The following is a 27,692-nucleotide window of genomic DNA, read 5'->3' as shown; positions in this document are numbered from 1 at the left end:
AGGCAACTGCTGCTTCACCGACGCTTCTGTAGATGAGATGGTCCCCCCCATCTCTTCCTCCTTCCCAGCTTCCTAAATTGCATTGCAGAAGGACAAGACGTAACAAATGGAGCAGAGACTGATGTTACTATCTTTCTTTTTTTAAAGCTGGTCCTAGCACTGGCGGCATGTGCAAACTATGTTTCTAGACAACAATTTAAAACACAAACAAAGTAAGTAAATCTCAGTGAATCCTCCCAGAAGTTATTCACTTCAGTGGGCTGAAGCTCTTTTTCTTCACTTTCACTTCAGCTCTTTTTCTTGTCTGTTATACAGACAAAACCATAGGTAAGGACATTTTACAGGCTAGCGATATGGTGAAAATGTAGGCAAATGGACACAGATAATTGCATAATCTTTCCCACTACCCAAAGGGTTAATGCTAGTCTGCATGACCTTGCGTTGCCTCAAGACGATATACTCAAAATGAAAAGGCTATGTGGAATACTCTGTTGGAGCCCTAAATGTTAACGGGTTTTTTCTCCTCTATCTCAAATATGTCAGCTGTTACTGGAATTTATTGGTTAAATGGCAGCAGAAGACCATTTAAGTAAAAAGAAGCAATATAACCACAAGGGAATTTATTTTATGATTTGCAACGAGGTGCAAATCCTGCCAACCACTTTAAACAATCAGAGCAAACCTAATTTCCCCTCACTGGAAGGACAGGGAGTATATAAATCCAGACCAAACAGAAAAAGGTCTGTCTCACTTCTGATCCACACGAACTTTCCTGGTAGCAACTCTGATGAGTTATGGTATCAGCCCTGCTTTTTTGACAGGAAAACTAAGGCACGAAACAGTCATCTCTTCTTACACAGCAAGTCAATAAGAAGGCTAAAAGAGGATGCCTTGCCCACAGGTGCCCAAGATGCTGCAAGAACTTTTCCCAAAACTTTTTTCCCCAACAGCCCAGATGTCTAGTGCCATTTGGGACACAGCAGGATCCAGTGGCCTCTGCAGAAGGGCTCAGGTCTACTGCATGTTGTCGCATCTGCCAGCCTGTGTATGTCCTAGATATCTTTAAGTATATAAATGGCCCCTTGCTCTTATGTACAGGTAACTGAATCGCACCCTTTGTAACTACTGTTCCACAAAAAGTTATATAACTGTGTAAGACTGCACTTTCCTCTTTTCTCCTCCCTGCTCCAACACCATTAAACTCTAAAGAACATTAAACTAAAATGAAGATGACAGAACAAGGCTTTCCTCAAAGGGCTGGCACCGGGGAAAAGAAAAATAACCTGTTAGAGATGCAGTCGTATACACCAGCTGTACAAACCACCATTGAAATCCTCCTTTTGTACACTTGGCATCTGTCAGAGAACAAAATAGGGAAAATAAAAAAGCAGAGTCTTTAAAAGACAGAGCACTCTCCCAACATTGTTTATGGCCTGCCTCTTGTTAAAATGTTTATTTGTGTTGATATATTTAGAAGGGTTTTAAATGCAAATGCTCTCTTCCTCATGCCGATCTTTCATGGAGTCCACTGGTTACATCTGTTAGTATTTATACAAGAAACAACAACAAAAAATTTGCAGCTCTTGCAAACATGGGTAACCAGCACATTATCGTGTGTGTGATTGTGGTGCACTTATACATTCCTTGTGGAGGAGATGAAAAGGCACCAGGCTGCAATCCGAAAGCACCACGCAAGACCAGCTGCTCCGAAGAGCTCGAACCTCAAGAAGTCTCCGCTGTCCCATGGGAGCTCAGCAGCTTCGCTCAGTGTGCTGGAGCCTGCGGTACGGCCCACTGCGGCTTGGTCCCAGGAGTCAGCAGGCAATAAAGGTGGTAGTCTGCTTCGTACAAGTGCTCTCTTAATATCTCCTCCTGACTCAGGGCAGGAAAGGCGAGGGACACATTGATCTACTGTCGTTTACGCCAGTGACTAGCTGGCCCAGACAGAGGCATGGCATCAGTACACTATCAGGGAAGCTTGCAGGAACGCTGCGGTCACACCGTGACTAATTACTTGAGAAAGCTACCTGATGCCATAAACATTGATTTTAATTCAAGGAAAAGGATATATCAAAAAGGGCTTCTTGCATTCATGCGAATCCTCACAGCAGAGCCTACACCCAGGAGTCCTGTCTCTGCTAGACCTTTACTTCTGTACCAAAAAGACAAGTCTGAAAAGCAAAACTACAAAACTGGGAAGGACCAGCACCTGAGCCTAGAGCTACAGCGAGGAACAAACTCTGACCATCTCCACGCATGTCTGAAGTAGCAGATTTGATGGTGCACACCACAAGGATGGGGCGCTTCCCCACCATCCAATTCCGGTCTATAAAGATCAGCCACCAACAGGCTATCCCAGAGAAACCTTTTTATCTGACAAAGGAGAGAAGTAAAAAAACAGAGGGCAGAAACCTGTCCTCCTCCCCCTGTGGCCCGGAAGCCTGAGCTGGAAAGGCAGAGGTGGGCCTGCAAGCAGAACCGAAAGGCGGACCTCCCGCATCAGGCCTGGTTGCTGAGGAACACGAGAATCATTCATAAACACGGCTGTTCCAACAAAGGGCCTCAAAAGTGTGGTCACTGTATATTTACACAGTTGCTTTATCTACTGTAGCTAACACGGCGTGTTCGCTTCAGTTAAAAGTACAAAGTACCCACAGGCAGGAGCACCGCAGCAAAGATAAATTAAATAAATAGACAGAAACCTAAACAAAGACTCACGAAGAAGGGGTCTTCACCACCTCACCTATGAAAACAGGCACTGCGATGTGCGCGGAGCAGAGGTCAGCAGATCAACGGTCAAATCCCACTGATCGTCCTAAGAAATGACCCCTTCCCCCAGAAAAGATCTGGGCCTGAAACATGGGTGATACACTTTTACGTCTAGCTCTACATTTTTGGGATGCTTGTATCGTGAATCGCCGTCGTCCTAAGAGGTCAGCGTCAAGAGGAAAGAAATTGTCAGCACTGCCCGTAAGTAAACAGAGGAAGAGAGACCCACACCAGGAGGCAGAGACACGTATTAGGGTTCCCACTTGCACACAGCTGCTGCCTCTAACAAAAATCAATTGCTGCATGACTGGAAATGGCTGCGTAGCTGGTCTGAGGGCTAGTCGGTAAATGCACAGCATGGGTGTTGCTTCCTGCCCAACTTGTTGTAAAAGTTGTTGATTGGAGATTATTTTTGTTGTTGTCCTTGCTGTCAGCCTCTAGCAAAACGTTAACTAAGTTTTCTGCGCGAAAGATAAACAGGTTCAAATTCCATGTGTCAAAAATCCCAGTAGGAACTGCAAGGCATTGACGAAGAACAATCAAATGAGCAACGAGTGTGACATAGACAGATTAGACATCTCAGGACATCAGATTTCCAGGCCTGCAATTAACCAAAACCTCATCACAACTCCTAAACTAACTTTGGTCAGAAAAAGTACTGTTAGCCTGTAAAAGAAGAACAGGAGGATAAGAAGTAGAGCATGTATGCATATGAAGAATAAATAAAACACCTCAGGGTAAACAGCTGGTTAAATTGATTACCTTGCTCATTCAATCTTCTAAAACAAAGATTAAAAACTCAAACAGAAAGCAGAAAGACTCATTTGTATTTAATGCACAGAGCTGTGTTCCCCTCTCTGATCTATCAAATACTTCAGATATGAGCAAGTTTCTTGCAACCAAACGTTTTTGGAATTTCCCATTAATTCTTGGTGACATCCATGTTCCTTTCAGCCAATAGGACCGAGCCATCTAGGATCCAGACTCCTGAAACCCCCATTACAATCAGTTTTAGCAGCAGATATATAGCTCCTCTGAAAACGGCTCACAAGTATCTTAACCCAGTCACCCAAAACTGGAGTCACCCAACCAGCCAGTCACTTTCAGAGCTTATCTTCCAGCGTATCAGTTTCCCCTCAATTAAACCAGGCTATTAAAACTTAACTGTAAAAGGAGCTATTCATTAAAGTTTTGTCACATCCTTGGATGAAAATGCCCAAAACAGATGTGAAGAGTTAAAAGATTTGCACTCACAACCGAACCAAAAATGAACGTAATTATGGTACATTTGCACGCAGCATGGGAGATTCCCCCTCCTCCCATCTCCCTTCATGCTCCAGTGCTCCCTTTTCAGAGGATGGCAGCTGTTAGCAAAACAATGAAGGAAGCACAGTGCAAGAATATTTACACCAAGATTATAAGATTAGATCTCGGCAAGCAATTTTCTCTCCTACTTACACAGGCCAAGTATTCATGCATATATACATACACATGCACAAAGGATTCTGGAAGAGAGGATCTTCACCACAATTTGCATCCTTACAATCAAAAAAGCACAGATCACTCTTAGTCAAATATTGTTAGAACTTACTAGATGTTCAAGTTCTATTTGTAATTACTATTTATACACTAAACAGTAAAATGATGACAGTCTCCACTCAACTCCTGTATTGGTAACACAAGCCATAATAAAGGCCACACACCCAGGTGTGTGTGAAATAGTGGATTAAATCTTCCCAAATTTATTTCTAATGTACTTTGTCCAGAATCAATGTTCAGAACAGGATAAAAGTTAGTGGAAATGGTATAAATATGGACATTCTTTTGAATCAGAAGTGTACTTTAAAAAGTATAATTTACAAAAATCACCACTGGACAGTTATGTGAAAATAAAATATTAAATAGATCTAATTTTGTAAAAAACTCCTCATGACAATCTGTTGTACTTCAAAAGGACTGAATTCCGTATGTTCCCAACTATCATAAAAGTATTTTTTTCTCCCACAGCAAATATACTTTACCATTGTATTTGCTGGAAAACATGCCTACTTCCAAAACGCTAACACTTTCTTTTAAAGACCGACAAAAATTACAATCACCAAATTTCCTGACAAACTTGAGCAAATGAGGTCTTCAACAACTACAGAGAACACCAAGCATTTCTGTTCATGCCCTTCAATATTCTCTATGCTTTGCCTGGTACTTTGCAGATTGTTCACATTAGTATTAGCTGGAGTCAAACATAATCCATACACTAAACCAGAAGTACCATTCCTGAAAAAAAGTGTAACTCGCTCATGTGCAATCCTTGTGCAAATCCAAGCACTGTCCCTAAACATGGGCAGACCCACAGTGCAATGGCTGAATTCATTTCCACCTGCCCTGAACTGGTTAATGGTGTGCGAGATGAAGAAAGCAGAGCAGGAGGAAGGGACTGCGTTGAAAGCGATGCAGAGTGGTATTTTGAATGTAGCTGATGGAGGAGTTCAATAGTCCCGGTACATGAGTTTGCTGGGAGATCTATTACGCAGGTTGTGACCTTCATCAGCCCAGACTTTTATCAAAAGCCATTTTATGAGAATGTCAGAATGCCACACCACATTGCAGCATTCACATCAAGTCCATTCTCTTTGCCTCTCTCTCTCTCTCTCTCTCTCAAACTGAAAACTTCATACAATGCTGAAAAGTTTGTGAATACATCTATAGTCCAGCAGACACTGGAATACGGAAAACAAATTTTCTGCTCATATTTCAAGGGAAAGGTTCCCCAGAGTTCCCAGGAAATGAATCAGACATATGTGTTAGTGTGTCAAAAAAGCCTGAAAAGTTTGTTCACGTGCCTAGATAGGGTCAAAGACACAGTAAAATACTCCCTACCCAAGCATATCCTTACTAGTGTGCTTAGGCTATGGGTGGTCCTTCAGAAGCCGAGTTGTCTATCTGCAGTAATTAACAACTCTTCTGTGCTCCTTTGGTTTTCTACTCATCAGAGAGCCCTACCCAGCAAGGCAGCAGTTCCTGGCAGCCGATGCTGGCACTGAAAGCAAAAAATGCAGATGCCAATTTCTCAGCTCAGTGAAAGACGGTGAGAGTAAAGCCAGATAAATTGAGCTGTCTTTCTCTGAATGTTCCCGTGTGAGGTCTCTTCCCACCACAGGTCTACTGCCACCAGGCAAACCATTTCACCTCAGCAGAGCACTTTTAGAAAATAAGTAAAATCACTTCTCTGTGGACTAAACTTTACAACATTGCCTCATCACACAATACTGGACTAGGGAGAGATCCACCAGACATTCTCTTTTCACACGACTGCAGATATTATACTGACTGATGAAGAATATGGGTCAGTTTGGGGCCCAAACTCTGTAACTATCTGCAGATCCTTCTCAACTGGCTCAGAACAGCCATTTGGGGAAAAGCAACACGAAAAATCTCCCTTCTCAACGTGCTTTTACTGGCCAACCATTTAGCTATCTACAGTAAAAACTTCCAAACCCTTGTGTGGTACACGGCACCAGGCTTGGAAAGGCAATACAGCATCCATGTTAGCAATTCAGTGAGCTCAAATATGATATTTGCTGTGTCAGACTTGTATATTAGTGAAACTTTGCTGGTCTCAGTGTAGGTACTCTCAGTGGAGTTTGCAACAATGAGCAATTAGTTTCCAAACAATGAATGGTGGAAAGCAACTCCTCCCAATGAAGTTAGTTCTGTAACAGTTACCACCACTCCAGAAACTGGAAGTACATTCCTCTTTTGAAAAAGAAACAGAGCTAGTTGACAGAGTCTGGCAATACCCTTGTTAAGAAAATCTGAGATGTTAAAACCAAAATTTTAGCTTTTTAGCTGAAAGGCTAGTACAACATGCCAGCCAGTCTTGGGCATTGTGTAGGGTATTTTAGGATGAATCTACAATTGGCACTATGATTTGTAGCTACAGAGGCTGGCAGAATCTGCTTTTCTCCTCTGTAGTCCAGAGAGGAATCCTTAGCCTGACATGAGCTCAGGGAGATGTTCCCTGGGATACAAGGTCATCGACCCACTTTTACATTTTACTTTCATAACTCAAGGCTTGACAAAACAGCAACTCTGAAAGCCGATCTGACATCAACAAGTTAATCCTCTCTAATTGCAGTGTTGCCTCCAAAATTTAATATATTACCTGATGAAGAGGGGGAAGAAAAAAAAGAAAAACACCTTCTCACACGCACACAGATTGCACCACACCTTTCCCAGCAGGATGGTCCTGGGAGGAGACGTGCATTTTAATGTACCTGGCGTTTCAGCATGCAACTGAAGAGTCATGCCTTTCTGGAGCAGACTGGTAGGTGGCTTGCCAGTTCCATGGCTTTCATTGTTATTTGGGTCTCAATGGTAAAAGGCTGAAGAAGTGACCGGGCAAGGAGCAGAAACCCCCTGCTTCAGTTTTCAGTCATCCCTGGGTAGACTTCTTGTTCTTTTTTTTTTTTTTTTTTTTTTTTTTTTAAGGGAGAATTCAAGCAAAGTTTTAGTTCTAAAAATTGCCAATAATAAAACCGTAGTTATCACAGACCTCTAGTTAATCTATAATCTTTACAGGAACAGCGTGGCAAGAACATATACCTATAGTGAAGTTCAGAAGGTTCATAATGCAGCCAGAACTGGATGAACGCTAGGTAGCCAAAGCCCTATCCCTGCCAAAAAGCTTAGCACTGAAATTCACTGGGCTGATCAAAATGGTTTTATTTTTAAAGAGAATTTGGTGCTTGGAAAATGAACGCGATAGAGCCGCTTCTATAGCCTACATGAGCCAGCACAACATGAAATAAGCCTCTGGCCGAGCAGCCAACCTTGAAATTCTTTATTTAACCGACAGTCAGTGAAAATGGACTACTTCTCGGGCAGAGTAGTGATCTAACCCTTTCCCCTCTCCTGCATCCCATTTGTGCTTTACCATTGCCCCCTCAACTGGGTTAGTTCAACCATTTGCAGGCCTGGAAAGTAAATGGGATCAGGGAACTGATCCAGGCCAAAAATAATCCCCCCTCCTTTTTTTCAGCGCTGATGAATTCCTTGACCTCACTCGCCAGGCTGCCTGTAAACAGCTGGACCACCCAAGCAAAGGATGGCGTGGGGGCGGGAATGACCGGACAGGAGGCCTGAGGAGCTTCAGCCAGCACTTACACGGAGACAACTTTTCAGCTGACAGGTTTTGTCAGTGCAGTGATGGCCTTTTCCACCAGAAATACCTCATTCCCATAACGGTGCCCTCCTCTAGAGACGAGGAGACCCCTAGATTCACACGTTTCCTTTTATAAAACTTGATTCTGCTTTACTTTTATACTCAATCTCATTTCTTTGCACAGATTTATACTATAGAGGATTTTTTTCTATTTATAGTCTAGTATTTTTTAATAAAGAACTTGATTTTCAAGCATTTGATTTGGCTTCACAAGACATACTCAACTGGTTAGCCAAGAAAGAGTTGAAGGACTGTGACCTGCAGCATCCATCCTTGCACTGTGTTAAGAATGACCAGGGATATTTTCCCCTAAGCACAGATTCAGAGAAGAATGAACAGCCAAATACACATACACTGGACTTCTACATGTGCAGGACCGGATATTCAAAACTGCTGAGCAGCTACCAACTCCCGACGGCAAAAATGCCAGCGGCAGCATCGCAGATGCTATTGGAAAGGCAGCCACCTAGTTCAGATAGATGCACGCACTGGTTTCCACTAATTGCTCAGCAACTCTGACAAGACACAAATTAAAACAAGTACTTTGGGCAACAATTATTACAACTAACTTCATATTTCACAGCTTCCATTGAAAGCTGGTTGAAAAGTAACTAAAAATTTTTACCACTTAACCAAACTGAACAATCCGATGCAGTGAGGTCAATGAGTAATTTCAGCTTCACATTCACACTACTCAAAATATTTAATAACTCCCCAATTATACAGTATTTTGTCTTTTTTAAAGAACCCCAATTCAAAGACTGGGAAGAAATGCAAACACACCAAGCTCAGCTACATGCACAAGCACAGACAGGAATTAGCATCGGGGTATCCCACACTGTTCAGCACTGGCTGCCTGCTATTTCTCACAGCTGTGAAGAGCTCTGCTTAGGTAAATGATGAAAAGCAAGTCAAAGACGAAACCAGAGCACAGAGTCCATACAAAATGTGGAAAAGCAGTTGTTTTCCTCTACAGTCAGGCCTGGCTGTGAAAGAATTTCAAGCAGCAATGACCTATTTCAGTGTTTTATCCTTTCCAAGCCCAACAACAGCTGAGAACACGGGACCTGTGCTACTCAAGTGATAGAGTAAGCTCTCTATCCAAGTATCACTGCGTTAGTCAACACAGTTCAAACCTGCAGCAGTGTGGTGAGATGCAAGAGCTCACTCTAAACTGCTGTTGGAGCAGGTTATTGCAAAATTAAAAATTCCTGAGGAATCTAAGCCCTTATCTGCCCACTTTTTAGAGACAACGCTGCTCTGGCTCCCACCAGTCAGGTACCTGTGCACAAAACAGACACACTACCTGGTATTTCATAAAGACCATTTAGACACCGTTTCAAGTGTAGCAAAGGAAACTGCTCTCCTTATGCTGCCGATGCTTATCTCTGCCCAAACTAAAAAACACAGTGATTAATTTAACTGTTGTTCAAAAGCACATTTTAGCATCCAAACAGAAAACTGGAATAGTTTTAAAACACTTGTCTTACTTCAAACTATTCAGAGAGCAGTTCTGAACCTCTAGTAGCACAAGTAACATTTTCATAAAAAGTTGAGTGTTCTTGCAGATACATATACATGCTCCTCTATTCACAACTACAGCCAACTTTAAAAAGTGCAAAAGCAAAGCACATCCAGCAATTGTTTTCATTTAAAATGCCTTTTGTAATCCGAATTCGGGGGGCGGTGCGTATGCAGGGGACAGGGTTTCCAAATAAGGATGTTGAACTAGAGAGCAAATTTGAGAAACATTGAGCATTCTGTGGCATTCTTCATCAGCATCTCCAAAGGCTCCACTCTACTGAAAAACGGCGTTTGTGTAAGAGAGTAACTTCAGATTTTGGCCAAGGAGATTACCAGCTTTAGGCACGCTCGAACCATGAGCTAGGACACTTCATCTACCCTTCTGTATTAGCACATCGAGGCACATTCAGTTTCAAAAGTCTCTGCACTTGTGTATCTGTATAAAAGTCTTTGCATTAGTTAATAGAGAACCCTGAATGCATATACGCAACTGTTGCCTGCCGACCTACAATGAACCTGTAGACATGTTGATTTTATCTGTTTAACAGATTAGGTTTGCACTGACAGATGGACAACACTACCCTTAAATTAATTAAAAATGAATACCATTAATGTTGGATGAGCATGAAACAAATTACCTTTGAGGTAAGACACTTCTAAATAGGGGAAAAGGAAAGCAGTTAATGAGGTTTGAAGATAATAGCTCCTAGTACCTTTAAAGATACTTACTTCCAATTTTTCCTTTTTCTTCTGTTTTTCCTTTGGCAATGCTTTTACTAGCCTATACTCCTGTATTATCTATTTTATTTGTGTTAGCTAACTGCTAGTGTACTTACTCAAATTTATAGAACGTAATGGCAAGCCAAATCATTTCAAATGTCCCTTTCATAGAATATAATGTACTGGTCAAGATTTAGAGAACTATTAAAAATAAATCCAGTCACTCCATTTTCTACCATTAGCTTTCTGTTAGCAAAAAATCAAATTAGTATCTCCTTCAGTTTCTCCTAACTGGCATTCTTACAAAGCCCATAGATCACTTTAGTTCTCATTCCCATTCTCCTTACATTTCTGAGGCAGAAGATTTAAGCTTCTGGGTAACATGCAGCTGGTAAATTTTTCTGACATCACTACCCACACAATTTTGTGACTGCGCCCATTGAACCATTGTTTGCAAGCAAGTCTTCAAAATTACTAACCAGGGTAAAAATTCTGCAGTGCCAAGAAGTCAAGCTGAGCTACTCATTTCTTAGTATCCACAATTCAATTAGCTGCAAATACCACACCAGCAGCAAACCAGTGTTTCAATTTCTGCTGGCACATAAATCTACAAACTCATTTTAGTGTTTGGATTTAAAACAAGTAACCTCTCCACTGCATAAATCAGATACTGATACTTAGAAGTATCTTTCCAAAAGAAAGATAAATGGGGGTGAGGGGCAGATTAGGAGTATTTTAAGGTCTGTTATTTTAAATCTGAACGATAAGATCAATTGCTACTGCAATTATCAGTTTTGCATTTTTATATCCAACAATGGAAGATTAAATACGTGGTAACAGAAGAAAACTGTATCTCCATAATGACATCCAAATATTAGAAATCTGATATACACTGCAAGCCTACAATGTAAAGAAACTAAAGAATAAAACTTTCCAATGGTCATGCTGGGCAAATCAACCTAAAGAAATGAGGACCCAAGTTATTAAAAAGGATGTTCTTGACTTCAGTGGCAGCACTTACATGCATAAACTTTGGTCATTATATATAAAGGGCTATCAGAGGGCACAATTTGCACGCATTTTACTATTTATGATGATCAAGATAAACTGGCAATGGATGCAGAGTTCTGTGTATTTTGGCCCCAGCTGTAAAATTAGCTCAAATATAATGTTTCAAATTCAAGGTCGTAAAAGACCTTGCAGCCCACAAGCTGCATGGGTAGGTTACTGGAAAGCAGAGAATAACAAGCAGAATATGGGTAACAGCATGGAGTGTAGCAGTTTTGATAACTCAATCCTCATAAAACTTTGTCTCAGGATGTTCAATGAAATTTAAAGGAACTTTTGCATAACTCAGCACAGCATTTAATTAAATACATTTAAAATTACTGACATTTTTTTAACTGTCTTTTCATGCAACTATTTTGCCGTAAGGTTGCATAAAACCCTTCTTTTACGTTTCTTCTGTGAGGGCAGGGGCAGGGGAGGAAAGGAGAGAGCTCTCAGCTCAGTTTCTGGAATATTTCTTTTCCTAACTACAGCTTTTCATTCACTTTCTTTGCCTTATACTGCTACATCCCCACGTTTTAGACACAGCCCCAGAGCATTAGCAGCTCTTGGCCCAACTGTTCACCCGTGCAGTCCAATGCAAAATGTTGGTACTCTCTCCACAGGACAAGCTCCACTGGTAACACTGGAGAGGGAGGGCATCTAAAACACTTGTCACATAGGCTCTTCCTCTAGCCTCTTCAGCTGCTGAACTACTTATGAACTTTGCTGCATTTGACTTGTGCCACACTTCAATAAAGTAAGAGAGAAGCTGTTAAACAATCACTATAGACATCAAAGAGCCGTCTGGCATCCCTGTTGAACACAGATTAACAAAGCCTGTTTGCACTCCAGTTGTCACAACAGAATTTAGACTAGTGACTTGGTTACAAAGGTGAACTTGGAACAACAGATATGAGCAGGTGAAAGGCATCACGATGAGGTCACCACCCTTTCAGCACAGAGCAGCCCCTACATACATAGCAATACAGCTCACATCCTTCAGTCACATCTGGACCAAGTCTTGCATCCAAGAAGCAGTGATATTTGAACCTCCGTCGTTAGTTTGTTCTTTGGCCTCTGATCTAAGTCCTCCAACAAGAATATTGATAGTTGCTGTGGAACCATGGTTATCTGACATTTGAATTTTCAGATGGCACAAATACCTGGGGACAAGTTCACAAAGGGACAGAGGTGATACAACTCTGCAGCACCTAACTTCCAGACGCACGGCCTCCCCACATAATGCACACAGCATCAGTCCAGGACTTTGTCACCCGGTCATAGCACAGTCACCTCTCACCAAAAGGTGCCTGTGTGCAGAAGAGACATTCCTGGAGAGAACAAAACGTGCATCAGATGTGATCTGAGGTGCACAGATGTGAGAACACGATGGTAGTTTTCCTGTGAAATCAGTTAATTCACTTACACCCTTGATGCTTTAACGTCTTCTGGGTAGTTACAAAGAGTACAAATAAAAGAGTACAAATAAAAAGAAAAAAATTCCCAAAGATGTAATTCAGTTGTCAAAAATAGCAACCAACTTTGCTGGATCCTGAGACGCACTAGAAGCCAGACAGGCAGTATCAATGCCAGTAGAGATCAATACTCCCACAAAATAGTGTTATGCTATGCCTAGAAAGCAGAGGGAGCAGTAATAGATACCTAACACAAAAACACCCAACTTTCTTCAAGAATAGCTGTGAGTAGTAGAAATGATTGTACCATACGTACAAGTAATTACTGTCAGGACTCCATCTGGATCAAAACTTTGGCAACTGTTTTACTTGCAGAAGAACCTCCAAGTTAAAACTGAATTTTGAGTTATGAGCCAGTACCTCCCTGTAATTCTCCTTTCTCCTTCCTGTACAACCACAGCACTTATCAAAGGATACTTTTTTTTGTTTCTTGTTCTTATCCTCAAGGAGAATTTTGATTCAGCCAATAAATTTTAATATTGCTTCTACCTCTGAATTATTTTCACCACAAACAATCCCACTTATCATTTTCAAACTATTCTGTGGCAACCTTTTTGTGTTCCCAATAAATATAAATAAAGTAAGATAAAAAGAAAAGCAAACAAACATGCAATCTAGGTTTCCCTCGCTCAGACCCTGATAAAAAGAACAGAAGCAAGCCCTGCACAGCTGTAAAGCCAAGGTTTTCCGGTGAAAACACGGAGATTCAGGTTCAAGCTTTGTTCTGTCCAATTTCCTGCCTTTTATAAAATTCTTATGAGTGCACAAATGAGATCATGCGGGAGGAGCTAATTAACTGTACTTTCTCACCGCTGCTTACCTTGCAATAACTTATCTATGTAGGAATGTCCTCAGAGCAGTGACTCGAAACCCAGACCCCCTCAGTCCACAAGAATACCCTGACCAAACTAAATACTCTTTTTTAGATTACCTCTTTCCCAGCATCCACTGCTAGAATTGCCCCCCTTTACTCCCTGGCAGAGAGGGAACGTAAGACAGCCCTGCTGATGAGCTCAAACGTCCATCAATGTACCTCTAGTGAAGAATCCAAGAACAGGGAAACACGTTGATTTCCCCTGTAATACTTTTCCATACTCCAGCAACTCATGGCTCCTCTGGAGAGAAAGAAATACCACGTAGATCAGTTCCACTACGAAATCCCTTAAACAACATTAAAATAAAAACAAAATTTAAATTAAAAAAGTAGGCAATAAAAATCAAGGTCCAAAAAGTAAGTTTTCAGGTGTGAACAGACTTTTATCATACTCCAGTTGTGAGGTCCTTATTCCTCCTTCCGCAGTTAAACCATCTTCAAAGCCAGAACTACAATAACCCTCTCACAACCTGGAAATTGTGTACCATGCAGTCAAAGAAACAGGCCACAGCTATTGAAAGAGTTTAAACAGCACAAGGAAAGTGACCATTTTGCTTTTATATTTCTACTCCCAGCATGGGGCTTCTTGTCTGGAGTGGCAGGTTTCAAATGAGTATGTCAATATTGACCAAGAGAAGCTGGTTTTAATACAAATTATTACTAATTGCTGCTGCTTTTTTTTTTAAATTGCCTTTTCCTCCTTGAAATTAACTTAGGAACAGCTGACTGCATTATTACATTTCAGGTTACGATTCTGTTTTTGAACACAGGGACACGCCAAGTTCTGTGGAGTAAAAATAAATAATGCTACAGTTCCACCTGTACTTTTCTTTAACATATTTGCAAGCTCAAACTGTAACTCAAGTTTCGTCTTCACCCCGTGACGCTAGTAACTCATCAACCACTTCCTGTTGAGCCAGCCTCTCTGCTCGGCCAGTTGCCTCGCACGGCTCCTGATGTCTCACACCGCAGTCACTCCTTTCTCCATCCGAGTACTACGACATGAGTGTACTCATTTAAGTGACTGTTGCACTGAAGACAAGCCCAAAGAGGCACTGCAAGAACATTAGATGATTAATACTTTTATAATCTATTGTGCAAAGAGTTAAAGATTAATACTATTTTACAGCGAAAGAAACTCAGGTGGAAAGAAAAAATAAATACCATTCTGAAGACTACGTACAGGGTCAGCTGCAAATCAAAAATTCCTAGCGTATCACTCATCTAAACGCAAGTTATTATCATAAGACACGTGAACATTACTTATGTCCTAAGAGATCAACGGCAAGTGACCAAAAGTAAACACCCACTCAAAGGTTTCATGTTCAAGCAGAATTAATGACTGATTAACCTAAAACTGATTAATTAGAAAGGTGAACAGAGTCACTGCCTATTTTTGAGGAACCATGACTAATTCTTCTTATGTACTGAGGACTTGATACAACACTGTTTTTCCTTATGCATCTCAACAACTCTTTCTTCACCCCTTTGGCATTGTTTATCATTGAAATCATACCCCATTTCTGTTTTATCTGAAGTTAAATCAAACAGGAAATAATGAACATGTGTGTCTGTTATAGACCCTTCAGCGCCTGAGGAGTATGAGCTGGAATTAAAACCAATCACCAAGGTTGGAGCTTTTCAGGATCCAGTTCCACTCTGTGTGAGCATCACTTGTACAAAAGGCTAATTTAAAAGGAAACCACCCTGCTCAGTGAGTGCCAGCCCCAAGAAGAAGTCGGGATTTGGATAGCAGAGGGACAAATCTGAGACAGTAGGGGTGGGGGCCCAGGCAACGTTGTTCATTTGTTTTTCAACTGCCTGACAAGTTCTCGTGCAGGCCAGTATCTCTGAATCACATTCTGAGATGTCAGGTAAAACCTGGTTAGTAATCAATACAATACAGGAATACGGCATGCCTGAAAAGGATTTAGCAGTCTTGCGTTTACTCCTCATACAAAAAAATTATTCTGTTTCCATTTCACAGGCTGGTTTACTAACTATAACTGTATCCTACAGTGATATAAGTTGGTGTGGCTTTTCCAGTAAAATAGGAATAATCTGGACTATCTTCTGTTCTGATCAAAGAACTACCCAAGAAGTTGAAATGCTTGGTTATTTATATGACACAAACCACTTTATCCAAGGACACGCATTCTTCTAGAAGGAAACAAGCAACCTCAAAATACAAGTGGAAAAATGCAATGTCAGCATCATATTGTTTCCTGAACTGTTCTATATTAGGTAATACATTATTTTCATCTAGGATACACCTAAATTGTGTAATTACCACAATACCTCACCTAAAAATGGGAAGACGCCCACCCAAGGTCTATTGCTGTTCCAAGATGAAGGGAAGAAAAGGGCAAGCATATTCTTCCAACAGCACTACCATCTTCAAGGTTTTTTTCATGTCTTACCATAAATATAACACCCGAAATAAACAGTGAACATTCAGACTAGACCCTGGAAGCAAGTGTGAGCAGCTGAAGAAAAGCTGTTTTCAGTGATGTCAAAAAGTGTAGTGAGAAGGAGAAGCAAGATGAAAATACCAGTGAAAATACTGCAAGGCCATTGTATCAGGCTGACCCATTACAAGGGATTAGGTAAAAAACCTCCCTGTGCCCCTTGGCCTGAACTGACCAAGGCATCGCTTACCCCTCTGACTGCAAAGCTCCTGACAGAGGCTCTGCATCGCTGTGCTCTGCATCTGTACAGCCACCAGCCCGAGACTGGGGCTCACAGACACACCATGATATAGGGAATACAAATAGAAACTGATGAAACAGTCTCATTTACAGTACTGCACTGAAGACAAGTGACACTATCTCAGAACTGTATGAAAATCTCAAAGGCTCCAGAGACAACTAAATTAGTTATTTCTAGCACGCAGGTCTGCCTCACATTAATCTATTGTTGCATGAGTTGAACAACAAAAGCACTACTGTGCTGCCAAACCTGAAAACCATACATTAGAGAAAGCCAAAGTTTTAGCAAAATAATTTTGTGGGAGGCTGAGGGATTATGAAACAACTCCAGTTTTGAGATCTTCCCAACAGTCCAAAAAAAAAAACATTTAATGAATAAGTTAGATTTTTAACTGCCTGTAAAATAGATTGCTCAATGTACAGAACATAACATAAATGGGTTATGTAGATCATTTACGTGAACAAAAACACATGTCATTTACAAACAAGGAAGAGCAGCTAAAAAGAGGCTTTTATTTTAAAAAGTCCTGTCTCCCTGTCATTGCAACTTGTGCTCCAGAAATCCCATTTGCATGGCTTCCATGGTAACTCCACAGTACTGCTCATTTTGACAAATAATGATCCAGCCACAAAAAGAGCAGCCACTTGAGGCTTATTCTAAGGCCAGTCTCAAAAGCCATGAAGGAAAAGAAAGGAAAAAAAAGAAAAAAAGAAAACCAACAAAGTCTAGAACCAGACAACTTTCTATTGTTCAGCATCATCAGTGAAAACTGTAAGGCTCCTTCAAAACAGAACATACAAGCTTACAGAGTTGCTAATCTCTTCTCATGGTCAATACACACAAATGCAGCCTCCTGCTAAGGTCCTTGGTCATCTGCCATACATCCAAGAACAGCAGCAGCAGCAGCGTCATATCACGTAACAAGCAGGACCTCATCCTTTCGCTGGTCAGATTCAAACCCTACCTTAACAAAGGCTGTAAACCGGCTGATAAAAGTCTGGGGGTTTGGAATGGGCTTTTAAAGATTGGTAGCAACTTGGAGAACCCTGTGCAACTTCCATGATCCCTCACTTATAGCATGCAGAACAGTGAAAAGGCCTTTGATCACAGGTAAACTACAAGGAAAGTTATGCTTCTGCTGCCTTTTATGTCTCCCCATTTAAAATACATAATTGTTTTAAATGGCCTCCTGGTTGCATGTTGGGTTCAAACTTTGGTCATTATGCTCAGGTAATGAATCAAATTCCTCAACCATGTTGTTCTTAGCACGTGTTTTTGCGTATTTATTTCTTTTGTAAAGAGGACACTACCACAAAGAACCCTTCTGGCCCTAACACAAACACTGCTTGCCTCTTTTTTCCAAAGCGGTGTTTCGTCTTTGACAGTTTTCAATGCAGGATCACCTCAATTAAGAAGTATGCTTTAAAAGCAAGGTCACTTGAATTTACTGAAAGCACTCCATCGTTTAGCGACACTAAGTTAAGGGAGCAGCACTATTCACTACACTAAATCACTTCCCAGCCTTCTGACTAAGTTTAGCATAGAACTGGATTTGTAATTCTTCTGTTAATGAATATATAGCCAAGACTCCCAAGACACTGCTCCAAAACAGCAACGTGTAATAATTTATGCTCCCCCAACAGTTAGCCTTCAAGTGTTTGCTTAAGAGAAATTCTATACGATGTTTTAGGTATTATTAATCTGAACTCACAAAAACAACACTCAAAAAGGAGTCCAATCAGCAGCTTATGGGGAGAAACACCTGCCAAAGGACTGTTATCATCTCACAGTGTCCCTGTTAACACTTCTCAGATCTGCCCAGGAGAACCTTCATCAGGCAAGTTACCAGCCCGCTGAGGAGCTCAGCGAAAGGCAATACTTTTGGGGGATCTCTATAATCAAAATATCAAAAATTGGAAAAACACTCCCAAACAACAGTGTTGGTAACAGCTGAAAAGTCTTTACATACTGAAAGTTTCTCGTCACTATCAAAGTAGGGCAGACTCAAAATGGGATACAGTGTAAAAGCTTTATTAATTAGTCATTTCCTCATCTCTGGAGGTTTTCATAAAGTTTCAAACTGCCTCTTTAAATACTTTTAAAGCGTACTTGCTTCACAAAGAATAGTCCTGCATATTTTAAAAACCTTAGTTCTGTCAGCTGGTCTCCCTAAGATGCTTGGAGTTCAGTGTGGCATGCAAGCAACTACTGAGCAAACCAGCTGCAGGTGCTGCCTGCTACCCCCAAGCATTTATAGACAGTCGAGCGATTTCTAACCTGTCATGACACGTGTGATGTGCATGTATTGGGGACAAAGAGAACTCAACATACAGGTCCAATTAAAAAAGCCCTGTAGCATGTAAATCTATAGTTACATATACTCGGAACTATCACCACGACCCTACAAAATGGTTACAGGAAGGTAGCCTCACTGTAACCTGCGCTGCCTTAGAGTATCCATGCTCCATAAACGCCTGATTTGAGTCCTGACTACATGCCTGTCCTTTGGACACTAAACAACTAAACCTGCAGAGTATGAATTACTCTCGGCAGCCACTGAATTCAGCTGACAACAAAAGGATTTTGGCAGACTGCTTTAACTGGACACCTTTACAACAAGCTTTATGCTGTTGAAGTCAAGTAAGCTGAATTCCACCCCAAGTCTTTCATCTCTGGTCAGCAGTCTGGCTAAAGTAAACCTGTCCACAGCCCAAGAAGAGAGTGAAGGGAAGGAGAAGAGACCAAATATTCTTCTAGTGGAGATATCAACAAAACACTCAGAGATTTTTGGTTTTTAAACTAAATTTACGTTTACTGTAGCCTATTTCCTTGCATTGCTCTGCAGCATCCACTAACAAGGCACTGAAGGCAGTAAATCTTGATTTCCATAGACCTTCCTTTCTTTCTTTTTTTAATATTGGCAATTTGCACTTGGAAAAAAAAAAAAACCACGTAGAAGAGTTTCTATTAGGGAAGATAAGCAAAAGTGATTAACCACTCAAAAAACATTGTCCTTGACAAGAAACTTGCTTGGGGCAAAATAAGCAAGTCTTCAAAGGCTAGTTGGGCAATGGGTGGAAGTTTCCAAAGCCTGAACCAAGGAGGCTGCAAGGCTGTAAAGAAGTTTGATTTCTAGGGTGGCAATGCTAGAAAACATCGGGTAGCGCAGAAAAGCAACCAATTCTACTGCAAGTTTCTGAACCCATGATTAGCAGAGCTAGTGCTGAACGCAAAACGAAGCCACATGAGCAGGACCTGCAGGTCTGTACAACAGCCAGAGAGGGGAGAAGGGAGGGAGGGAAGCGGCAAGGATCACATTTCAGCCCTTAAGCATCTCATCTCTTTGACTCTCTGCGTCTGATTCCAAGCTCAAATACAGTTCTGACGTCCAAGATGTCACCCTATCTCCAATTAATCAAAGGAGAGTCCTGTTTAAGTAGCCCCTTCTCAGGAATCCCATGGCCTGGCTTGGAATTTGAGCTCTGTCATAGCTGTCAACAGATCCACTTCTTGCTTCTCCCTTTTGTTTTTATCAAAGGCAGCTCAGAAAGCCTGGAATGAAACATGCACAGAGAAAGCAGAGGGATACCGAGGCTTTTCAGCAGGAATGAAGCATCGGTTTTGTGCTACGGTGAGTAGTGACCAGCTCATGCAGATGTTGAGGACAGAACTGCTAAAGCTGTATTAAATGCTCTGTAAGTTACCACTTAAGACCATGCATTATTCTTAAAATTGAGGGAACACAAAGCTTAATTAAACCTGACAGTCAAAATAAATACCTACTAGGCTCTATTTCATGAAGTCTAGTGTTTTCTGATCTTGGATTTTTTAATTGTTTACCAATCCATCAACAAACCTTCCCACAGTGCCCCCACAAGCATAAAGGATCTGATCTTTAAACAAACTGCCTGGAGAGACCAGTTTGATAAGAAGTGAAGAAATAATTATGCCATTCAGAAATCAATTTGTTCTCGGGCAGAAATGTATTGCAGCAATTATCTTAAATATGGGGTGAAGTCCATGCAAAATCACTGAGCCAGACTTTAACACAACACTTTATTTCAGTAAAGTATGAGAAAGCTGACAGTATTATCATCTCTGTGTAAGAGATTAAGAGTGAGACTGACGTATCTTTTTCAGTGACTTTTGATCAAAACATACCTAATTGTGTAGACGGAGGTCTCCGCTCCCTGATAGCTATAGCTTTCAAAAAACATTCTTAGGAAATCAATGCCCAGCCTTTTCAACACACCCCTAACCTTTGTCCTGTCATTCATTGCCACGCATCTTAGATAAACACCATTTCTTTCCTCACAGGATACACCAATCACATGCAAATTGCTAAAACAAAACCTTCACAGCCTGAAGTTATGAGAAATTATTTCAATTTTTTCTGTACCAGAAAAGCAGGAACTCCCCCACTTTTCCCCAAATAATCTTCTACCCAAAATATCTCAGGCTGATCTAAATATGTACACTGTGCATATCACCACAGCACTTTGTGGTCTAATCCTGAAAAACACTGAGGGCTTCCCGTAAGGTCTGAGTACCCTCAACTCCTACCCACTCACAAGGGAATTGGAGACACATAAATTTTGCAATTTAAACTGAGAACCGAGGGCTAAAGGTAACACTACAATAAATAAAATAATAAAAAGATCTGCAGGTTGGTCACATCCTTAATCCAACTATGCAGCTGCACAAGTCAAGCAGGTGTACAACAGGGATGGGACTGCATGGCAATTTCAGGGGAGATAACCCTGTTGTTTCCAGTACAGATTAAGTCAGGCTTAAACCAAACCATGGAATTGCATCCTCAGGAACTTTTACAGTTCTCGAGCCCAGACAATGCATGAGAGAAACCCAGCATTGACAGGAGCCTTAACTGTAAATGTTCAGCTCAGTACCAGTAACTCTCCTTTTGATGTTTTTGGTTATTTTTATTTGTCTATTGAACCAGAATAATCACAACAGGACAAAATAAGATGGAAAAGGATAAAAGAGAAGGCAGCACTGATCCTAGAAAGAATATATTTGGGCCTGGTTATGATCAACTACTGAAATGAATAAATGAGATAAAATTCATCCCTCTATCTCCAAGCTCACTGTAGTCCCCATGCGAATCTGGGAGAGGAGTCCTCCTAACTAAAGGCCTAAGCACCATCAGAGCTCCAGTTGAGAGAAAAAGCAAAACAAAATGGAGCTGACTACTGCAGTTCATTCTAGCTAAGACTAAGGAAGGTGTTTGGTTGTTGGGGGTTTTTTTTTTTCTTTCTTTAAGTCAGTGAAAGAGATGGCTGTGAATAAGGTTAGAGTTAGTCTCTCAATTTGAGTCTACTTCCTGAATCTTTTGACTAATAAACCTTTCACCTTGCATGTCTCACACAATAGTTCACAAAGCAGAAAGCTGAGACCTACAAAATAAGAATTATGAAAGGACTAACCCACTTCCTCTCTCCTGACATCTCTCACTTGCAAGCATATGCTTATCCAAACATACATTCCACTGGCAACCAGTCTTGTTTTCTTAGTTGTCCACAGAGGAGAACATAATCCCACACTTTCACACAGATTTTAACTAAATTAGAATATTTCATTCTCTCTTCTAGTGCTGTATTTTTATTTGCAATATTTTCATTCATTTTCCCTATGGAAACACTTTCTGTTTTGTAAAAAACAAAGGAAAGGATTGACTGAAGAATTTCTAACCAGTTCATACTTGAGAAAAAGCTTAATAGCTTCTCCAACCTCACTTTGCTCTACTAGTTCTTTTGGGGGCTGGTTTTGCTTTTGTTTTTCCATTATTCGATCACTATTATTAGGTGATTAAGTATGGAGAAATTTCCTCCATTTTACAGATGGCAAATCTAAGATACTAAAAGTTTATGTTAAGAAATTTTTATAGCCAAGAACTCCTCAGATCTTGTGGCTGCCCCCTCTCCCATTTTTCTCATTCACCTTGCAGAACGTTAATGCACATGTAAGTCTCACTCTTCTCATCTCAAGGAGGCACAATGTGTACCGCACAGGGAGGTCCCGAAGCCAAAAATACCTCTTGCACAATATTTGTCATGGTGAAACTGTGAGCCCCTAGTACAGCTGCCTGAAAGTATCCCACCAGAAATCAGTCTCTCCCCATTCCCGATCTCTCAAAGGATACCTAGTACAGTAGCATCAACCCACCGGGAAATACAGAGTTAAATTTTGTTAAAACAGGGCATTCCCCTCCATAAAGCTGATTAATATGCTGAAAACTCAAAGCCAAGACACTGGGAATGGGAAGTAGAATTAACGAACGTGCGTCATTGATTCTAGGTTCCCCTTTTCTCCTGTTGCTGAATTACTGTAGCTTGCATGTTCTCAGGGCACAAACTTGAGTTACAGTAAGAAAGCCATTCTCCAAATCTACTGCCATCATTTTTGGTGGAATTTCACTTATCAGTTGGTTCAATGAAAAGAAAAAAACGCTACTGTGGCCAGTAAGGAACAACATACTCTGCAGCATTTTAATACGTTAAGCCATTATAACTTGCTCAGCAGAAACGTCAAGAGGTTTTGTTTGCTTAAAAGGAAACAGTTAAAGTAGCTGTTGCAGTATTTGCAGTGACTCTTTCCCCAGACTCAGAGCTATTAATGACTGTAATTCTGACTACAGTGTGATTTAGCAATAGTCACGTTGACCCCGTAAGGCGTATCATGGGACCATACAGCTTCAAAGCACTCAGCAAATATTAACCTGGTTATTCCCGAGGACACAGAATTTTTATTTCTATTTTCCAGGTGAGGAAACCGAGACTGAAAGAGAAACAGTCCCACACCAAAGCATCCTAAGATGGAAGGAGAGAACTAGTTCTGGGAAATAGTGGCACTCTTGCTGATGAAGCATCTGTTCAGTAATAGAAATGTCATATTTTGATTGCAGCACAGCAACTTGCTTAAATCAGCCATGGTATTTCAGTGGTTCTCACGTTGTGCATGGCTTGTGCAAACCGATACTAAAGGTCAGTGTATTTAACAGCTACATAAGCTTTACATTGTTTATTGAATGCTGCTGGCCTAATGCAGTAAGAAACACACAAATACACATAAAGATTTGCTCAGGCTGACCACAAGTATAGCAAAACCCTGTTTAGGGTGAAAGAGAATGAAGGACTGTCGAGGTTTAACCCTTGCTGGCAACTGAGCCCCACACAGCCGCTCGCTCACTCCCCCCTGCTGGGATGGGGGAGAGGATCAGAAGGGTAAAAGTGAGAAAACTCGTGGGTTGAGATAAAGACAGTTTAATAGGGAAAGCAAAAGCCACACACGCAAGCAAAGCAAAACAAGGAATTCATTCACTCCTTCCCATGGGCAGGCAGGTGTCCAGACATCTCCAGGAAAGCAGGGCTCCATCGCATGTAATGGTTACTTGGGAAGACAAACGCCATCACCCTGGACATCTCCCCTTTCCTTCTTCTTCCCCAGCTTTCTATGCTGAGCATGACATCATATGGTGTGGAATAGCCCCTTGGGCAATTGGGGTCAGCTGTCCCGGCTGTGTCCCCTCCCAGCTCCTTGTGCACCCCCAGCCTACTCGCTGGTGGGGTGGGGTGAGGAGCAGAAAAGGCCTTGACTCTGTGTCAGCACTGCTCAGCAGGAACAAAAACATCCCTGTGTTACCAACACTGTTTCCAGCACAAATCCAAAACATAGCCCCATACTAGCTACTATGAAGAAAATTAACTCTACCCCAGCCAAAACCAGCACAATGCCCTCAATTCTTTAAATAATGCAGTGCCATTGAATGTCTGCAATTCCGGTCAGAGCAAGTTTCCCACATGCAGTAAAATTGTTCCTGAGGAAAAAAAGGCTTCGTTTTCGGAAGGTTCCAGTCTGAGTGTTTATCATTCCTCTGCTGCTGTTTGAAAGACCCAGACAAACAGAACAAAAATCTGACTCACCGAAATGGAGAAAACATCACGCCTGACATCATATTCATCCTGTGAGTTAAAGCAACTTTTCCAACCAGAATTACTCTCTTAGCTTTCACTCCTTGCAGCGGTCCCTCCTAACTAGGTAATCTTCAGGTAAATCTGGAACACTTGCTTTCTTATTCTCCCTTCAACACTGGGGGAGTATACTATTAATTTCCCTTTAGTTACTAGGTGGTTTCCAATTCGTTCTCCAAGGGACAGAAATGCAGGCTTACCAGTACAACTCTTTAGGAAACAGTCAGCAACAATGCTAATGAAATGGAAGAAACACTTGTCTGGTACCGTATGGAAATTAATAACAATATATTCGTCAGGCAAGCTGAAAACCTGCTTTCTAAAATTCATCTCTGACCTCCAGAGATAAACAAACAACGAACAAGCAGCAACAAGAAAGTTATACAATGTAGGAACTGACAAGCGAGGTATTTTAGCTGTACTGGAGATAGCAATACTGACTGATGCTGACCTATTTTCCTGGCCTTTACTATACATTTATACATATAACTGAGAAAACAGATTAATAATGCCACATAAGACACAGACAGAGGATCAGAAAACACCTTCACCACTGCAGAACAAGTCACCCATGACTAAGAAATATCCTTTTATTTGAAATTCTTTGGTCAATGAAACTGGAGAGAGAAAAGGCTGAATGAGGCACTACAGTTGAACACTGAACCTTATTTTCCAGTAGCACATAGTTAAATGCTTTATTTCATGTTTGTACAAGGATTTGAAGATATAAACCTGTCACCAAGTATTAGAAACATCATTTCTCAAAAAACTTTCATGATGGGCGTAGGGGGTGGGGTGGGGGCGTGGTGCTGGAACAATTCAGTGAAATTTCTTGAGCATTTCCAGGAGGGAATATTCTTTTAAGAACAGCTCATCAACTTTTTTTTTTCCTCTTCATACAACTCGAACACAATTTGACTTGAAAAACCTTAATCACCAAAGGTGTCTGTAATAACAACAACTGGCTTGCCATTTTAAGAGAAGGTTGTATTGGGGTTAGATACAACCTGTAAACAAGACAATTTTTTTTCAATACTCATTCAGTTCAGTTGTTTAACTTGGACTTCTGAAGTTCTTCTTCCACTTCTTGCTCTGACATAGACTTTGGATTTGGTTTTGGACAAGAGTATACGGCTCCGCTTCCCTGCCAAAGATACGTAGGTAATACTGCCCAATTATGAAGTGTATCGTGAGAAACCACATGGTGATTAATCAGATTCACTGGGGTAACAGTCCACAATGGGTACCTTCAGAAGTGGCAGAACTACAGCAGACAATCTTAATGAGGACTAATAAATGCCCCTTTGTATGACACCACACCAATAAGCAGTTTGCCACTTGACATGTACTATATACAAAACTTCTAAAATATTTTAGAAATATTCTTTCTTGTAAATTACACTTCCCAACCAAAAAACAAAGCACTCTCCAATAATAACAACTGTTAGAAATCATGCTCTTTAGTGTGTATGTTACTTACACACTAAGTGAAAGTCTTCTTCAGAACTAAAGTCTCAAGATTTAATCCAAAGGCCAGTGTAGCCAATTCAAACATCCCCCAATTTAATTAGGCTTTGAATCAGGACTGTAGTTGCATGTGGCTGTAGCTCAGGACCAAGGCAGAAGGATCCTGTAAGCATTTACCATCACAAATAGCTCTGTCATGATGAAATGAGTGTTTGCCAAATCACTTCCTAGTGCATGTCTACCTGGCTTGATAGCTTCTTGGCTCCAATTCTGCACATTGCAGAGCACTCAGTTTCCAACAGGATTTCAGAGTATGCAGGTATTTTGCAGTATCAAGACCTACAAGTCCTAGCTGTTGATTCCTCAGGATCTTAAATTCATTTTTAGCATGCTTGACACCTACAGTCTCACTTCCACTTGGGATTGCCGGAAAGCAAAGTCTGAAATTAGCACACATCTCCAGCAAGCTGATTTTCTAAACACATACCCCAAATAAAAACAAGCAAAATACAAACATTAAGATTCAAATAAAATAAAACCATTTTCTCATCATTTCAGAAGAGTCTTTTGTCTCTAGTACAAACTCATCGCCTTAAGTTTACATTTCTATAATTCAAAACATTTTGCTTTTGTTTGGCAGGCTTTAGAAATTCAATTCTGTAAGCCATCAGTGACATATACAGACTGGGGCTTCCTAACGGGTAGCTGTTCTTACTTGTATTATTTAAATTCCCTTCCTTTGACCTGAACATCATGCAGAATGATACTAAAGCAATTTTAAGAATGTAAAATTGTAGGGGGAACCCTCCAAAATTCATGGGGGTTTTTTGTATACATCTACTACAACTCATTCAAATGGTTGTAGCACAGCTTTTTAAACACCCAAGCAAATTCTCTTTATATTCTGCAGGCAAACTGGCCACATTAAGTACAGTTAAAATGGACTAATTTGTGACAACTGCTGCTAGCATATAGTGGAGGTTTTGTTTGCACGTTAACAGTCGCTGCAAAAGTCTCAATGAAGTAAATTAGATTAGCATGCATTAGGTTGACAAGTTTAGAACAACCATCTATAGTTTCTCAAAAAAAAAAAATCAGACCAAAAAAAAAAAGTAATTTAATTTCACTTCTACTTTCTCTTTTGCACTCAAAACCTAAAGCAGACTTCTTGTTATCCTGTCGGTGACCCCCACGTACCATGGCAATGGCTCTGCAGGCAGAGGTAGGCTAAACAGGGTATCAGTGTTACAGTTTACTATCACCAAGATGACTACATGTGTAAGAAGCACATTCTTCCCATCACTGCACTTACTCCATAAGGAAACCAGAAAGGGCACCAGGCCAAAGTCTGGTAGTCAAGCAGACACACTATCAGGTTTCCCACATTCAAAAATCTTGCTGCCAGGGAAGCATGAAAACGGCTTCCTACAGCCTGGGTGGCAGAAGGAAAATTAAGTGAAACCTAGGCAAGACCATTATTCTGCTGATCTGCACAGGGCTTTTAAGATTTTTATCTAGCTGAAGACCAGCTCTCAAAACACAGGAGCTTCCTCTTATCAACCAGCAGCTCTTTCATTTTCAGCCTCAGTTCTTTTATCATTGTCCCCTGACAGAGCTTTATCTCCAACTGTCCCCTTTTCGAAGCCCTTAAGATCTCCTGAGCAGTTTTTGTCTATCTGCAAACACACATACAAAGATTGTGCCTACCACAGCCTTTCTCTCAGCATCTCTGTTAAGCTGTATCCAGCAAGAAGCTTTGAGCAGCACTGAAGGAAAGAAAACCTCCCGCAACTCTAATATATACCTCCTGCTCTGGCAGGCTGATTCCCAGTTCCTCCAGGGCAGAGCACAAAATCCACCTTTACCTTTATGTTCTTCCTGATGTGACAAAGAAG

At 41.0% G+C, this 27,692-nt stretch overlaps 1 protein-coding gene across 5 annotated transcripts in view; it reads right to left on the bottom strand.

Annotated features, from left to right (window-relative positions):
• CMIP (c-Maf inducing protein) overlaps positions 1-27,692 on the bottom strand; it is a 140,273-nt gene that overhangs the window by 88,150 nt on the left and 24,431 nt on the right. The window contains exon 1 of one of the 5 annotated variants that reach the window (XM_075510896.1): positions 3,532-3,555. The exons of the other annotated variants lie outside the window; for them this stretch is intronic. Within the exon in view, the coding sequence (XP_075367011.1) occupies positions 3,532-3,540 (9 nt within the window). The 5' untranslated portion in view covers positions 3,541-3,555. Of the gene's footprint in view, positions 1-3,531; positions 3,556-27,692 lie in introns of those variants that run through there. 5 annotated transcript variants of the gene reach the window in all.

Source organism: Mycteria americana, chromosome 8 (genome assembly GCF_035582795.1).
Source record: "Mycteria americana isolate JAX WOST 10 ecotype Jacksonville Zoo and Gardens chromosome 8, USCA_MyAme_1.0, whole genome shotgun sequence".
NCBI lineage: Eukaryota > Metazoa > Chordata > Aves > Ciconiiformes > Ciconiidae > Mycteria > Mycteria americana.
The sequence above is the reverse complement of the archived record's forward strand: the minus strand, read 5'-3'. Positions and strand labels throughout refer to the sequence as shown.